The sequence below is a fragment of the Callionymus lyra genome, chromosome 10 (genome assembly GCF_982586985.1).
Source record: "Callionymus lyra chromosome 10, fCalLyr1.hap1.1, whole genome shotgun sequence".
NCBI classification, from domain to species: Eukaryota; Metazoa; Chordata; class Actinopteri; order Syngnathiformes; family Callionymidae; genus Callionymus; species Callionymus lyra.
In genome coordinates this window covers 8,647,776-8,665,771 of record NC_141827.1, presented here as the reverse complement: position 1 = coordinate 8,665,771, position 17,996 = coordinate 8,647,776, and the positions used below count along the sequence as shown (strand labels likewise).

Below are 17,996 nucleotides of genomic sequence, written 5' to 3'. Positions count from 1 at the left end.
CAAATTACAGGAGCAGCCTTTTCATTTCTTAAGGGGGCGACTGGAGTTAATATGATGTATTTAGACAGACACACTGCAGCGCTTTTCCCCTCAAGTGTTTCGCTCTGTTTACTCATGCATTACTCACTGACAGATTCCCATTTCATTTGGCGAATCAAGTAAGTCGCGCTTTTGAGGAGTCGAAGTGTTTCGGAGCAGCAGGTAATATAAGCCCGAGTCAGTCAAACTCTTTTGTGTCCGGCTTCTTTCGAGGTATAGCCAGAGACGGCAGCCTTGTAGAAGCTTGACAGCGAAGCTTTCATGGCGGCACTGAAGTGTGTGACAGATGCCGTCTGTTTGTATTCGCCCGACGTTTTCTTCTCCATGCCTTCTTTGAAGGCTCCAGTTGTGAGCGGTACCTTCGACGCGCCGCCTTGAAAAGTCTAATGAATTCTTTTTAAGGGGCGAACAAATGGAATAAATCAGGTTGTAATTTTGTTTGAAATAAGCTGTTCTACACGGTCTAATGAGGCGTTTTCCTATTGTTGAAGTAACCAGTCGCTGCTGAATAGAATTGTTGCTTAACTCACTTTTTCTTCGGTTCATTGATCAGCTCTATGTTCCTTCTTGATGGGTCGGACACATATTTGATGGTCAGAATCCCAACAGAACTTCCAGCTACAGAAAACAAATGCAGTCTTTTTTTTTCGTTAAAGTAACAACAAGGTATAATAGAAGGTCTGTGGGCATGTCTACGATGTTTCTTTCAGCCCACTTTGTAAAAGGGAGTTGCACCTCTAGGTGGCACCACTGATGAAGCTTCACGAAGCATCGTCTTTATTTTCAGAGCCCACCAGATGGCCCTCTAACTACATTATCTTTGGCTTTCATCAACTAAAGACACCCCACAGTATATTCAAACCAAGAGCGCCCCCACCAGGGCTTTAAATAATTAAGAAGCTTCATCTGACCTCCACTGAAAACACCCAAAAAGCCCGGATTCACAATCCTGTTCTGAATTCAGAGAGAGCATTGAGGTATCACAAGACTTCCTAAGAATTTTCTTAATCCAAAGACCTTCAGAAATTTGCTTTAGACCCAAAAATGGACGTGGTATGCTATGATAAATTCCACACCACACATTTATTAAGAGTCAGTGCCACCCAAAATCCAGTCTTGTCCTCCAAGCAAGAAAATTGAATTTGAAATAGAAAAGAAGGGGATGATGCTCTTGAATGGAAAAATACAGAAAGTCAAAATAAAATAATTTAGAGAAAACCCTGGAGACAATGACGACAAGGTCTTCATAAAGTGATGGGCAAGCATGAAGATTTGTGATAGTAAATATTGAACAACATTTATGATCGTCCGTTCTGACCTTTTTCCGGAGCGGATTATGGACAAATCCACTCTCACCTCAGACCGCAAGATAATCTATATATGATAAACCGGGAACTCTCTAGCTTTTTAGGTTAGGTTTTAAGGTGATTCCTGTTCATCTTTTAACCGCTAAGACAAAAGTCTAAGTCAGATTTAGTTCTTCATGGTTAGCAGCATGGCGATTTAGATGGACTCAAGCATCTCGTCTTCTTCTACCCTGGGAAACTCTCAAGCCCGAGTAACCTTTGGTTTCCTACCAGTGGGACATGCTCTGGACACCTCACAAGGAAGGTGTCCAGGAGGAATCCTAATGAGATGAGCAACCTTGTCTAGATCCTTTTTACACAACGGAGCAGCAGCTCTTCTTTCAAAGCTCTCCCGGATGACCGTGCTTCTCATCCTATCTCTATGGGAAATCCCAGCCACCTTTCGGAGAAGCTAATTTCGGCCATTTGTACCCGCATTCCTGTACTTTTGGTCACTTCCTAAAGTTCATGACCATAGGTGGTCATTCGTCTGGTAAGCCGAGAGCTTTCCATTTTGGCTTAGATCTCTTTAACCACTACAGATCGGTACAGTGTCAACCTAACATTTATCGCACTCCATTCTTCCCTCACTCGTGAAGAAGACCCTGAGGTACTCACCTGAACTCCTCCACCTGATTTCCTGCCGCTTTAGAATCGATTACAAATCTCTCCAGCTTGATTTTATGGTCTGATGCCGCAAACAGAACCACGTCATCTGCAAATAGCAGCGACCGGATTCTAAGACCACCAAACCGGAACCCCTTACACTCTGTGTCTAGAAATTCTGTCCATGAAAGTTGTGAACAGAATCAATGACAGACCTGGCAGAGTCCTACCCTCACAAATTGTAAGTCTTCCTCCCCAAGATGCAGTAAATCTCTCATCATGACCATGTTTTGAAGTTTAAGTATTTCATAAAGGTCTCCTTCGTCTGAAATCTCTGCGAATAAGAGGTTACGAGTGCCATTACGAAGTAATAATGGCTTCACTCCTCATACAGCCAGCTGTAATCAGACCCCGCTTTGTTTATACAACGAGTCGTTGTTGTTGTTGTTGTTGATGGAGTCTACTGACTCCTTTAAGAATCATCTTAAGACGTTTCTATTTGTTCAGGCTTTTCCTTGATTTTCTGGAACTCCTGTTGTGTCATCAGTTTTATCTTGACCTTTAAAATATATACTTTATTGAATATTGTTTTGATTATTTAAGTGCTTTGTGACCCTGGTCTGGAAAAGCGCTATATAAATACAAATTACTTACTTACTTACTTACTTACTTTGAGGTGGAGACTTCCGGGATTGATGACACGCGGTAACAAAACTCGATGCTTAACCAATCACAGCCGAGTAAGTGTATTCATGGTAAACAAGATTTCATCTCCAGAAAAGCAAAGTGTTTTCAGTGGGCGGGGCTTAAGATCATTATGTCAATATGTCATTTAAAATAGAGTTTTGTTTGTGTTTGAATTAGTAAAATACTTGTGTATGTTGTAGTTTCAACTACACGCTCACACATACAACAGAAAAAAACAATTGACGATTCCACGGCGCTCCCCTCGAGGTGAAGTATTTCCTCGACTGCGGTTCCATCGTGGCAGTTCAAACACATTAAAGGAGCTCGGGTGCTGCCGTGAACGACGCAGAACATGTTCTGCATCGCTGACCCGCGGGTGAGTGGGTTCGGCTGGTGTGGCGCCGTCTCACTCCGCGTGTCATCCGACGTAAAGATCAGATTGTCGTGCACCTCCGGGACACACTGATGGACTTACCGTGTCGGGTAGAAAAAAAACAACAGTGAGTAAGAGACCGCCAGACTGGAGCGTCGCAGGGAAACCATAAATCATGAATGATTTCAAAGGCGCTTTGAATCCGTATTTCAATGGTAAAGACGTACCGATGATGCCAGAGAGCTCGCTTACATCATCAGTAGGAATAATTTCCGTGCACATATTTCTTTCAGCTAATGAAGTGTCAATTAAAGCGACTCGCTTTCATCAGCCTTAAAGAGGAGAAGTAATGGAGACTGGCTGTTGTCGGTAACCAGCTGTGCCGAGCGTTTAATTGCTCTGTTACTTTTCTGCTGCAAACAAGCTGAAGTAGGTTTTTCCACGAGCCGGCGACTTCGCAGCAAATTAACAGGAGAGCACGAGGCTCCGGGGTTGTTTAATCTTTAAGGATGTCGGCCGTGCAGCAGTTATACACTTTCCAAGTGGACGGATTTTCCTTTAGTCAACCGAACTAATGATGCGTTGTCCATATAGACTCCTTCCACTTCAGCCAAAGACTGACTGCCCCGTAGACTTGGAGCTGCTGGATATTGTGTTATGATGTTACGCTGAAACTGGCCTTGAATTATTGAAGGGAGAATGATACCACACTGATAACAGTGGTATCTACTGGTGGGCAATTATATTTCCTTAGGGGCCATATTTTATACAGTGGCTGTGGTGTGGGGCCATCAAGCAAAAATAGATGAGAATAAAGTAAAAATAATATATATATATATATATATATATATATATATATATACATTTTGTAATGGTTTCACATGTGTTCATGTTAATGTTGCCATGGTAACGAATGGTCTCTAGCGAGATCACAGTTTCGTTTTTCCGATCCGGTGTGTGTGTTGTTGTGGTTCTGACGGTGATCTGCATGACAGGAACGGTCTTTGTGAGTGGTCTAATAAAGTTAAAAGATTCCTTATAAAACCCTCTGTTGTTTGAATACTTCAAATAACAACAGAATATATTACACTATATACTGTATACAGGCTCAAGATGACCGCCATAAACTGCTCTGTGTCTCGCTTACAACTCCCTTACTGTTGCTTGTAGCGGCCATATTGGATTTTCAATTCTTGATTTCTTCCTCATATTCCAGGGACGATTTTAAACAAAATTAGAGCTCTGCAGCTCAAATATGAAGCAGGTTAAAGCCTTTTAAAAGTTGCAAGTCCTCTGACATTTTTAGTCTTAATATCTTTTGCATCATTTTTGTTTTGGCGCAATCGGAAAAAATATCACTAGCACCATTTCAACTCCATGCAAGCATTTTAAAGACAATACAATTATTTTAAACTATATTACTTGGCTTTTGCATGCTTCATTTTTAATATTTTTTTGCGGTTTAGTATCTTATAAAAAAAAAAAACAGAGTGTGATTTACAAGCTAAATGTAGCAAATTGATTATAATGGAATTTGGTTGGCACGTTTAAGTGGTTGATGCCAGAAGAAGCTTATGCCGAAAAAGAAATGTTGTTTGAAAATTATGTCAGCAATATTTTCTAAATTTTATAGATTCTATTTTATACTGTAACATAGCATCAAGTTCCTGTGTTGGTTTTACAATACTGGTAAAAATTGGTTCTGATATGTGGCTAATCTTTTTAAATAGCAGCTCTAACAACATATGGGAAAATAGAATTACAAACTACTTTGAACTGAAAATGTTTGAATTATGAATTGTGATCTGAATTAGTTCATTTTTTTTTTAAATTGAGGTCTAAAGGTTGTACTAGTTCACGTAGAGAGTGAACCTTACCAACACTGCTGAACAACAGAGATGTATTCTGCATAAACTAGCCTCGAATAATTATCGGGAGAAAAGATACTACACTCATGTTAGACCCTAAAAAGATACTACACTCATGTTAGACCCTAAAGGAGATCAAGACTGACCAGGTAACAGATACGACTTAGACCCGACTTAACACTTTAACACTCTTTACCTCTTGTAAAAAGGAGCCATCAAGCTTAAGTATATGTCTAATGATGAAGTAATGATGTTAACAAGGTAATACTCATTTTATTAAAATATATACTATACTTCGAAGTATGATTTATACTGAAATGTCTTTTTTTTTTCTTATTTCAATTTATTTCAAGAAATAATATCTGCTCGAAAACACACCATACAAATACTCTGCCCAGGTAGGTTCTAATCTGACTAATTCGCTAATATTTGAATTAATGATTTTCTGTCATCAGTGTAGCCATGAGCTCAAGGAAACAAAGGGAAACAGTATTTTTGCAAAAAGAACATGGGCCCTGATGTTTTTCTTTCACTGATCAGTTGATGTATTGACGTTTTTTTTCCTGATCACGTACAAGAGATGTTTTTTTTTTGGTTCAGTTTTACAACAAGAGGGAAAAAAAGACGTCTGGAGATCAATGGCTCATCAATACCGTCCTGGGTCCTGACTTGAACCGACCTCCGAGTCATTAAAATGCTTCCCTTCACTCGGAGAAACACACTTCATGTGTTAATTAGGAAGCTGCTCTCGACGTGCTACCATTTCAAAAATAACAGGAGGAGCAGAGGAAGGAGGAGTGGGTAAGAATCCAGCTCTCAAATCACAAGATAAACCTGTTTGAAGTCGGAAGATTTTTTTTTCTTTTCCCACCCGCTGCACTCCGTGAGGATGAAAAACACAATGAAGGCAGAATCTCCGCAGCACGAGTGACAACGCTCTTAATAAACCACCACCAAACCAACAATGTCACACTGCGGTACACGAGCGGGACGATGGAAACTTAAATAACCTGGAATGACAATAATTGAAAAAGCATCTCTGTAGTAGATTCTTGGGGGATGTCACAGCCATAGGTTTTGATGCCGCGTGAAGGGAACGTCGTCATTAAGTACAATCTTTCTGCACCTTTAAAAACGACTGTATTCTCGCACAGAGAAACTTCTGTCCAATTACCTAATTAAGAGGCTCCGTTGTGATCCCACTGTTTTGACTGCACCAGCCATGTGAGGAGGTTTTCTTGAATTTAAACTTTTAAAATCATCAGAAGCAACTGGAGTCCTGCATTTGCAGCGCCAACACTAAATAAATGAGATGCTCAAACTTTTCTTGTGCTTCTCTGAAGGTCGTTGTGACCCTGTCTATACATTATTGTATTTTGTCAGGACTCTACCTTTTTCCTTCCTTTTACTCCCCTGTTCTGTCGGCAGACGACGACGACGGTTTCCAGACTCTGTTTGGCAATCTGTCTCTCATCCTATTTTCATATACGCCGGACTTTCCATGCACCGGCGTCGGCTTGTTCACAGTTCTGCCTTGTATGACTTTGATTCATCCTTCATTCTGGATTTTACACTTTGATTTTCCCGTGGCTATTTTATAATCATCACTTTATGTTAATTGTTTTTTGATTAGTTTTATTTTGATTATTGACTTTTCTCATTTTTCCTCTCGTTAGTAGTTTGTGCGTCAGGCCGTCACACATCTAATTCAATTCAAAACTCATCTCTGGATAATTGATTGTTTCATTTTGGAATTATTGAGTATTTGACTTGCAGGGAGGGAGGACTCTGTGCTGGTTTGCGGCTACTTTTTTGTTTGGGCTCATGCTTTTTTTAGTATATTACAGTGTATTGTATTTGGTGAATTTACCATTTTTCTTGTGCATTCCACTCCTGGATCTCAGGATGTAATCCTGAATCGTATCCGGATCAACCTCGCTATTATGTCCTAGTTATGCCTGGTGGATGGATACCAAGAAGTATACCATGGTTGAACATGTCCTGAGAAAAACTGTAGTAGCGGTTGTATTGTCATGTCAACCCTTACTTAGATAGAAAGCAAATCAAAATCAGTGATTCTTTGTATTTATTTTTTTTACAGACAAACACAAAATTTGGCCTAAAGATAATGCTGACAGAATATAACATGGAATGAAGGTTCATTGACACAATGTTGTGAGTGACTTACTTAAATGTGAAGTAAAACCGCAACAAGACAATATAAACAGTACAAATGCAGGTATTAATACAAATGTCGGTAACAAACGCTCAAGTACTTTTCAGTCAGTTTTTCAGCCATTGTTAAAGCACACTTTAGGCACATCGGGTATATGATCTTAACCATACCAATGCCAAGTGCATATTCCACCAGCAGTTGAAAAAGGATGAGTACTTGTACTTGTTACAGGTTCTGACACAAACAGTTGTAACCAGACCAAAAACAATTGAATAGTTTGTTTCCTTGTCTTGGTTTTTATGTCATTTATCCTGATGTTATATCTTAAAAAACAAACATATTACATACGTTTAAAACTATAGTGATCTATATAGTGATTGGCAGTCGTCATACTCGGTATGCCGCCTCACCCACATGCACAATTTATTCCAGAAATAAATTCTGTCAGATCATATCTCTGATGAAGTGCAATTCACTTTTCTATTCAATTATTTATCAAATATCACTTTCATTTCAGTTTTCCTGTCCGGTTTTTAAACATTTATTTGCGTTAATTATTAAAGCATCGTTTAAGCACCGGAGCTGTTTTTACGACAGGACTCATGGCTACAGTTAAAATTAACTGGAAGATCTGGGCAGGGTCCAACAAATATCCTGACAAGAGTTACCTCGAGTATCTTCTCTATGGCCAAACTTCTCAGCATATCTGGTTAAAAAATAATTCTGGGGTTTTCTCGGGCTCCGGCCATAGACGAGAGCAGGAACGTTGATTGACTCTGATCATTGGTCTCAGCTTAAATCATTCATATCAAAGTAATTTATTCAAAGTATTCTATTAAATACTGGTTGATCAAAAATGGATGGTTTTACTGCCATCGTTCAAGCTGATTCCCAGAAATTCTCTTGACTTTGACGAGAATTCTGACTAAAAGATATTTTAGATTTGATTGAAGTCTATTTAGATTCAACGACTACAATTGAAAAAAAACTGAAGTAAAATTAAATCTGGACAAAACAGCATCGACGAGTACATTTTGTTCTTTTCTTTTTTTTAAATGAAACTGTATTTTCCCGGCTTTTCAGTCATGAACAAACACCTTTGAACTCTCCTTCAAGGATTTCCTTCTCATTCCTCTTCTTGTCTCGTACAGATCTTCCCCCTCTCGCTTCCATCAGCCCTGGTCCTCGAGAGACGACGTTCGTGTGAAGGAGCAGCGCTCCGGTCTCTCCTTGGCCAGTGAGTCAGGGAAGGAGCCAGGGGGGCCGCCGCCAACAGAACCACTAGTCACGGCAGGAACGCCCCATAATCCCCCCCCGCCTACCCTTTTATTTCAGATGATGAGTTCTCGACAAAGCCGTGGAGAGTCCAATTCCCTCTCGGAGCCGCTCACTTAGCGATCATCTGAGCAAGGCAAGATGCAGTTAAGCTCCGCGACCAGCTGGAGGAACTCATTTTCCATATCGGCAATCTGGGTCTTGTTGAGGGAACGACTCGGATCATCATCGCTGATGGTCCTCACAGGGAAACATACATTAAAGATCAGAGACCTTTAGAAAGGATTAGTTTAGCAATTATAATAATTGTTGTGCTTTTAACAATTAATTATAATTGGAACGTTAATAAATAAATCAGATCTCTATTTTTTTTCTTTTAAACCCCCTTTATCAATTTAAAAATAATCAGGAATAATAGTAGCAAAAAGGTGAGGCAATTTATTTTTAACAAATACTTTCATATATTGATACAGAAAATACATTTGCTAAAGGAAGGAAGTGACTTTTTTCAAGTCAATGCAGAAAATGTGTCTGTTTTAATGCCGAAAATCTTTATTAGGCATTTTTAAATGCTGTACAATGAGAATAAACACTCTTGAATTTAACATTGAACAGGTTGGTTTAACAAGATTTATTTTTTTATTGATTTAATTTCAGACAAAATGTCCTTTAAAATTGGTGTACGTGATTTTCAATATATGTTGAACAATAAATGTCTATGGAGGTGCTCAAACTTATCGTACAAAAGTAGCATTTATAATATAAAACAGTTTTAGCGAGATGCTAAATTAAGCTATTGTAAGGACAGGTTATTAAAGCATAAATATAGTTTAAAAAAAGAGAATTTATAACATACAACAGCATTAGCAAGATGCTAAACTTACCTATATTAAGGACAGATAATTAAAGCATACATTTCGTAAAAAGCAGTCATTAGAATCTACAAGAGCATTAGCAAGATGCTAAATTTAGCTGTATTAAGGACAGGTTATTAAAGCATAAATATAGTTTAAAAAAAAAGGAGAATTTATAACATACAACAGCATTAGCAAGATGCTAAACTTACCTATATTAAGGACAGATAATTAAAGCATACATTTCGTCAAAAGCAGTCATTAGAATCTACAAGAGCATTAGCAAGATGCTAAATTTAGCTGTATTAAGGAAAGGTTATTAAAGCATACATTTCGTAAAAAGTAGTCATTACAATCAACAACAGCGTTAGCGAGATGCTAAATGTAGCTGATAAGACGACAGGTAATTAAATCATAAATATCGTGAAATGTAGTCATTATAATATACAACAGCATAAGTGAGTTATTTATTCAGATTATTTATTCAATTTAAACAACATTCGCAGACTGATAAAAAATAGTTTGTCAAAGCTCAGGCTAACGTCGCAGCTGTCAGTGTTTGAAAAGAGACCAAAACAAACTGAAACGCTGCCAAAAAATGTCCTATTATTCCTAATATGTGTTTCATAGCTTCGATTGGTGTGTGAAAAACGAGAAATATCTATAGATTTCAGTGCAGACGATCAATTATTGTAAAAATATGTTGAGTTACGTATGTCTATAGAGGTGCTGGAACTACAGGCAAGCATGTGTCCTGAGGCTTACATCTGATGTGTCAAATTATAGCGACTCATAAACTAGACGATGAATTGAGATTTTACAATTAAAAGGTCATTTACTTGATCAACAAAACAGTCACAGACTAAAACAATAGCTCGTCAAAGCTCAGGGAAACCTCGCAGCTGACAGTTCGCTGCCAATAAACGCTCCAGTTTCCCAGCGTTATTTCCCGGATCTCATCCCGGTGTCTGGCGTGAGAACTCAGTGCCAGCAGTCGCTCCCCGCAGATGGGAAAACAGCTTTTCTCCTGGAGGACGGTCCTGGCACATCCCGGCCTCACACTCAGGCAGCTCTTCATCTCCACTAAGTGCTGCTCTGGGATAATACCGGACTCTCGGAACCGGTGACCTCCAAGACAAACCCCCTCAGTGGAAAAGAATCAGCGACCACCGGTGCCATCAAGAACCCCCCACAAAGAAACCTTCTTCTTTTTACTCCTCATCTTCGGTCATGAAAGGAAGGTTCCCTCGGAATAATCCTCGGTCCAGGAGTGACGGCAGGATTATGGATTCAACTCAGGAAGAGACGTAATCTAAAGGTCGGACATATTCTGCCGTGTTTTAGCATATTTTATCAAACCAATCGCACTCGAGGAGGAAGTTCATTCCGAGCGTCAGCATTCCTCGCATAATACCAGCAGATTCATAAATGAGATGAAAAGAATCGTTTTTTCTTCTCTCACAGCGAGGCTGAAGTTATGCCAACATGTCTCCTTCATTCTCTTTTGTACATTTACCTTCATTCAGTCCTGACTAGACGACAAACTCTGAGTTGCTCTTTGAGGATTTAGAACATGATCCATAATGGATGAATTTATCTTTTATACAATTCTTTAACATCTCTCCGTCTATCTATCTGTTTAACGTCCGTCCGATCCGCCATCTGTCTGTCTATCGGTCTATCTATACATCTATCTACACGTCTATCTATACATCCATCTATACATCTATTTATACATCCTTTTAAACATCTATCTATACATCTATCTATACATCCATCTATACATCTATCTATACATCGATCTATACATCTATTTATACATCCATCTATACATCTATCTTAACATCCATCTATGCATCTATCTTAACATCCATCTATACATCTATCAATACATCTATCTATACATCCATCTATACATCTATCTTAACATCCATCTATACATCTATCTTAACATCCATCTATACATCTATCTATACATCTATCTATACATCCATCTATACATCTATCTTAACATCCATCTATACATCTATCTTAACATCCATCTATACATCTATCTATACATCCATCTATACATCTATCTTAACATCCATCTATATATCTATCTATACATCTATCAATACATCTATCTATACATCCATCTATACATCTATCTTAACATCCATCTATATATCTATCTCTGCATCTATCTATACATCTATCTATACATCTATCTATACATCCATCTATACATCTATCTATACATCCATCTATACATCTATCTATACATCCATCTATACCTCTATCTTAACATTGATCTATACATCTATCTATACATCCATCTATACATCTATCTTAACATTGATCTATACATCTATCCATGCATCAATCTATACATCTATCTATACATCCATCTATACATCTATCTTAACATTGATCTATACATCTATCTATACATCCTACTATACATCTATCTATACATCTATCTTAACATTGATCTATACATCTATCCATCCATCAACCTATACATCTATCTATACATCCATCTATACATCGATCTATACATCTATCTTAACATTGATCTATACATCTATCCATGCATCAATCTATACATCTATCTATACATCGATCTATACATCTATCTATCCATCCATCTATCTATACATCCATCTATATATATATATCGATCTATTAATACATCTATCTATATATACATCCATTTATCTTTCTTTATATCTACCTAACTATCCATCATCCGTCCATGCATCCATCTGTCTGTCCATCCTTTTCGTCTATCCATCCATTAGTCCATCCATTCACCCAACCAACCACCCATCCATCCATCAAAACAATGGTAACATTTCTAATATAAAAACAATTATTTATGTCCGTCTGAAGTTTTACATACAACCCCATATCGCCTACATGCTTTGACATTACAAAGACACTGTTTCTTTTATAGTTAGATGGGATCCAATAACTTACTTTTCTACACATTGGACAAATAATTGTAAATGGTAATGATAAATAAATAAAAAAGTATAAACATGTTTTTTTAACTCATAATAAATTGAAACATATACTTTCTAGGAACATTAAAGAAATTGAAGGTATTATTATGACATCTAGGAAAACGTGGATGTTTTGAAGTTAATTCCTGCATTTTTATCTCAATTGGAGTGCATTATGGGATAGTAAAGATAAATGAATCGATAAGAAATGGCTCAAATTAAAAAATATGTTTTTAATCAGGATTCATGCCTTCAGTGTAATTTTTCACGTGGTTCATTTGTGTCTCAGTGAGTAGAACGACCCACAAACACAACACATTAACTGAAGCCTGAGCTCCTATAACAGGGGGGTCCGGTGTGACCCTCTCAATGACACGACAACAAATGGAATTGAATCCTGAAAAAACAACGTTCGAACACTGTTTGTGTTGTAAACCAGCGTTAATAGAAAGTGTAAACAAGTTACTCGCACACGTCCATGACTGGGTGACGGTAACATGTGCGTGAGGGCAAATGGAATTAATTTAACACGCTGCTCTGCTTCTCCTCCGGACATTTCTTCTCAGAGCGATCATCCCTGGGATTGTTGCGTCTTCCTCTCACAGCGACGGATAGAAAATATGTTTTTTTTCCAAGTACTTTGAATTGAATATACGTGTAGAACTCATGTATTTGAGGCTGTATGAAACATTTGATTTCAGTCCAGTTCCCAGGAACGTTAAAGAGTGATAACAAGTACTTTTTTAAAGCAAGCAGCAACTGAATCTCTTCTGCTGTCTAGCAAAAGGTAGGGGACACCCTGGAAAGCTCAACATCGCCCATCAGATGACAATCAACAACCTTTGGAATCAAGTTGAATTTCACTAATATTGGACAGAAAAGCCTTTTTAGGTTACCCACAATCCTTCAGTCAGGATTCAAATCGTGCACAATCTATTCACAATTGACCCTTGAGATGACATAATGTGGCCCTTAAGATGAGATTCTGTGGCAACTGAGAGGGAATTATGTGGCCCTTAAGATGAAATTCTGTGGCTCTTGAGATGACATTCTGTGGCCCTTGAGATGACATAATGTGGCCAATGAGAAGACATATTTTGGAACTTAAGATGACATTCTGTGGCCCTTAAGATGACATTCTGTGGCACTTGAGATGAAATTCTGTGGCCCTTGAGATGAAATTCTGTGGCCCTTGAGATGACATTCTGTGGCCCTTGAGATGACATAATGTGGCCAATGAGATGACATAATGTGGCCAATGAGATGACATATTTTGGCACTTAAGATGACATTCTGTGGCCCTTAAGATGACATTCTGTGGCCCTTAAGATGACATTCTGTGGCCCATGAGATGACATAATGTGGCCCATGAGATAAGATAATGTGGCCCATGAGATGACATAATGTGGCCCATGAGATAAGATAATGTGGCCCTTCAGATGACACAATCAGAGTTTGGATAATTGTTGGGTATATTTGGGGTTAAACGTTTGCATTGACACTGTTGCTTCTTGTCTTCAAAACCAGAGCGACTTCCTAAAAAGTAGGGATTTCAACATCTACACAAGTAAACCATAACACAAACAATGTTTACACATTTTTGTTTTTTTGCTACACATTTCTCACCTTCATGAACATGCCTGTAAGTTTACCTGTTGTTCCCAGTATTATCTTGATCTTTAAAGTATGTACTTTTTTGAGTATTGTTTTGATTGTTTAAGCGCTTTGTGACCCTGGTCTCGAAAAGCACTATATAAATAAATATAACTTACTTACTTACTTACTAATAAAATGAGTTCGAGGTCAGTAAGTAAGTTCTATGATTAAGTACCAAATTTTAACTCAAGAATAATTGTGTCTGATAACTACTGGAAGGGCTTTGATCTAATCGGATTGTTTGAACGGAGACAGAAGTCTAGTGGTTATACAGTGCGGTTACAAGCTTTGTTTGGATCAAAGAGGTGCCGAAAGAAACACCTAAAGACCCCCCATCCCTCCTAGCTAGTCAGGTTTGAGACCTCTAGGCAAAACTGCCCACGACGGTCTATCACTCGTGTGTAGAACAGGAAGTGAGAGTTTCTTTCACTGACCTGGATGGACACATCGCTGTACGATCCTCCGATGACCCCGGAAATGGCGAGCGGGACCTCATTCTGGATGGGCCGCGAGCCATCCGGGCAGATGAAGCCGGGATCGTGCACCTTGGTGAGCGACGCCCGCACGAAGTCCAGGGACTGCTCCAGAGCATAGGTGTCCTTGGAGCAGGTGTCCAGGATGTGGGCCCCCAGCTGCAGGCCCGGAAGGATGCGGTCGCTGGAGTTGATCTCGTCCAGCGCCAGAAGCATGGCCTCCAGTCTCTGGATCCCTCGCGCCTCGTTGATCTTCCCACAATCCTCCATCCCCTCACCTTTCTGGTGAACCGGGAACAGACCCCCGATCACCAGGTCTCCGTCCAGGATGATCTCATGCTTGGCGGTGGGGGGTAACCTGGACACGCTGGGATGAACCCCCGAGATCAACAGCTGCAGCAGCAGCAGCGCCAGCGGGGCGCCGTAACGGAACGCCGGTGACCCGGGGCGGGGCTCCGGGCGAAGCATGGCCCGGGGATCAGGTAGCGGGTCTGGGGACGCGGTCGAAGAAGTAGGTTCACAGAGTCGGGAGGTGGGCGACCTTCAAGTCTTCCGTCAGCGGCGGCTGCATGTCTGGCATTTCCTGAGTGACATTGAGAGAAAGTGATTACGTGGATACAGAGGAGACACTGGAATATGTTAAGAAACGACGCCCACTCGCACATCACACTTCGACTCCGAGTTCAAGCCGGCGAGAGCGACTGAAGGTCACTCAGGTGCTTGATCTGCTGATGGACCTGGAGTCGCAAACAAACCTTCTTAATGGAACATACACGACCAAAAAGATCATCCTGTCAACGACTTCATATAATCACTGTGATCTCAGAGAGGGGGGGAGCCCCGGGTCCGAGGCGTGTGAGGCATTTGAAAGAAAAAATAATTTGTATGATTTGTGTTCCATTGATTATTACTCTCTGAAATATGTTTTATTTTGAAAAAAACATGTTTTCTCTGAAGTTACATTAATCTGTGACATCAAGATACACATTTCAGTCAAGTTTACTCCAAAAATAAACCTGTAAACTAGGGGAAAATGATTCAAACACACATTTATTTTGGCTTTTTTATCTAAAGTCCAGTGTGTGTTTGTACAAAACTCTCGTTTCATTGAAATATTGATATTAGAAAATGATCTTAAGCTCCGCCCACTGAAAACACTGGAGATTCAATTTGTTTACCACTCTGCTGTGATTGGTCGAACATTGATGTTTGTCACCACACGTCATCAATCCCGGAGATCTCCACCTCCAGGGGACTCATTGTATAAACAAAGTGGGGTGTGATTACAGCTGGCTGGAGGAGGAGTGAAGCCACTACTACGTCATAATGGCCTTCGCTCTCGTAACCTCTCGTTCGCCCAGATTTCAGACGAACTTTATAAAGTAATAAGTTCAAAACATGGTCATGATGAGAGACTTATGGCATCTTGGAGAGAAAGACTTTAACATTTACAACATGTCACATCGGGAGAGTTTGACATTAGTTGCTGTTTAAAAAAACATTTGGGAACATTTTTATGAAGGTCATATGTCAACTTATAACAAGCTTTATTAAGCTCTTGAAGTCATTTTATATATGGAAGTGAATCAACGGAAAATTAAACTGTTTAGTTTAACATTTCAAATCTTAAAATGAGGAAATACTTTTAATTGAAATGTTTTTTTAAGCATTGAAAATATATATATTCAATATGGAAATTATATTTTTGTTTCATTTTTGTTCACATTTGAACATTCAAATAATAAAGAATTTCATAAATTTTAAAATGTAAATTATGATTATAAAAAGTATAATTATCAATTTAAAATAACATTTCAATAAAAAATATTCAAAGTTTCAACATCTGAAATGTTAAATCAAGCAATCATTCAATATACTGATGGCACTGATATACTTCTATATATACTGTATATATATATATATATATATATATATATATATATATATATATATATATATATATATATATGTAATTACAATCAATAATTCCACCACTTATAATACTTTATAAACCTTGTTCAAGTTTCCATATACAATTATAAACCATCACATCATCTTCTATAAAACCTTGTAAATGCGTTATAACGTACTGTGTTTATTTTTAATACACAATTTACAGTTGACCTTCATAAAAAAACTTTTTCTAAACACATATCCACGATGAAAACAAAGCCACACTCGCACAGAGGAATCCAACATGCAGATGTTTAAGCCACTTTGGGAGCTGGTGAGCAGGAATTCACACAGTGACGGTGGCTCTCTTTCATGACTGGGGTTGCCATAGGAACCGGGAGGATGAAAAAAAGAAAACATGCGTCGGACTGCAGCAAAAATGAGCAACGAAACAAGTATGTTGACACGGAGCGCAGGTAACAGGTTACATCATCTGGAGGAGAGTTCAGTGGATCCCGCTGTGGTGAGGATCAGTGTCTGAACATGTGTTTGAAGAGCCACAGACGTGAATGAAAGTCAACGTTACCATGAAATGTATTTTAATCTTGTGACAAAAATCGCTTGACGGTGTAAAAAATTGTCATATATGCAGAAAAAATGGTGATTAATTAACAAAAAGTTTATATTATCAATATAAATAAGTCAAAATACCTCCATCTGAACCAAAATAAGATATAAAGTATTTCATGGTACTGGATACTTTGTGCTAGTTGGTATTTAAAAGTAAATGAAAGTGAGCTACACAAGCTAAACAAATACATATACTGGTCCTGGATCAAGTACATGTAGAGAATATTTCTGGTAACTAACATTTTTACTTTGTATTTATACTTTTCTTACACTTTTTTCAGGGTCAACATAGAGGTCGTTCAACTCGACCCAGAGACAACACAAGGGATACTACAAACACATTTGTTTCCCACCGGGTCAACTCGACCCAGAGACCCCACAAGGGATACTACAAAGACATTTGTTTCCCGCCGGGTCAACTTGACACAGAGACCAGACAAGGGATACTGCAAGCACATTTGTTTCCCACCGGGTCAACTTGACACAAAGACCAGACAAGGGATACTACAAGCACATTTGTTTCCCACCGGGTCAACTCAACCCAGAGACAACACAAGGGATACTACAAACACATTTGTTTCCCACCGGGTCAACTCAACCCAAAGACCAGACAAGGGATACTATAAACACATTTGTTTCCCACCGGGTCACCTCGACCCAGAGACAACACAAGGGATACTACAAACACATTTTTTTCCCACAGGGTCACCTCGATCCAGAGACCACACAAGGGATACTACAAACACATTTGTTTCCCACAGGGTCACCTCGACCCAGAGACAACACAAGGGATACTACAAACACATTTGTTTCCCACAGGGTCACCTCGACCCAGAGACAACACAAGGGATACTACAAGCACATTTGTTTCCAACCAGGTCAACTCGACCCAGAGACCACACAAGGGATACCACAAACACAATATGTCCAAACATCATCTTTAAAATTTGTCCGACACCAGTGTATCCTCTGGTCCTCAGTCATCGCCAGGCATTTAACAGGATTTTATTTTTCGTCTAGCTGCGGAGAGGACCTCATGACTGCTGCCATCTAGTGGCTGTAAGTTTAATTGCAGCACAAAAATGAACAAACACTGAGAATATTTGCATTTTAATTGTACATAAAGAAAATCA

The 17,996-nt window shown here is 39.0% G+C and overlaps 2 protein-coding genes across 2 annotated transcripts in view; both read right to left on the bottom strand.

The window, feature by feature from the left end:
* LOC148070144 (ubiquitin-like modifier-activating enzyme 1) overlaps positions 1–17,996 on the bottom strand; it is a 280,272-nt gene that overhangs the window by 33,680 nt on the left and 228,596 nt on the right. The gene's annotated exons all lie outside the window — the stretch shown is intronic.
* Positions 1–17,996, bottom strand: part of grm2b (glutamate receptor, metabotropic 2b) — a 37,835-nt gene that overhangs the window by 13,969 nt on the left and 5,870 nt on the right. The window contains exon 2 of the mRNA XM_087800483.1: positions 14,302–14,923. Coding sequence (XP_087656609.1) covers positions 14,302–14,808 — 507 coding nt within the window. The 5' untranslated portion in view covers positions 14,809–14,923. The remainder of the gene's footprint in view (positions 1–14,301; positions 14,924–17,996) is intronic.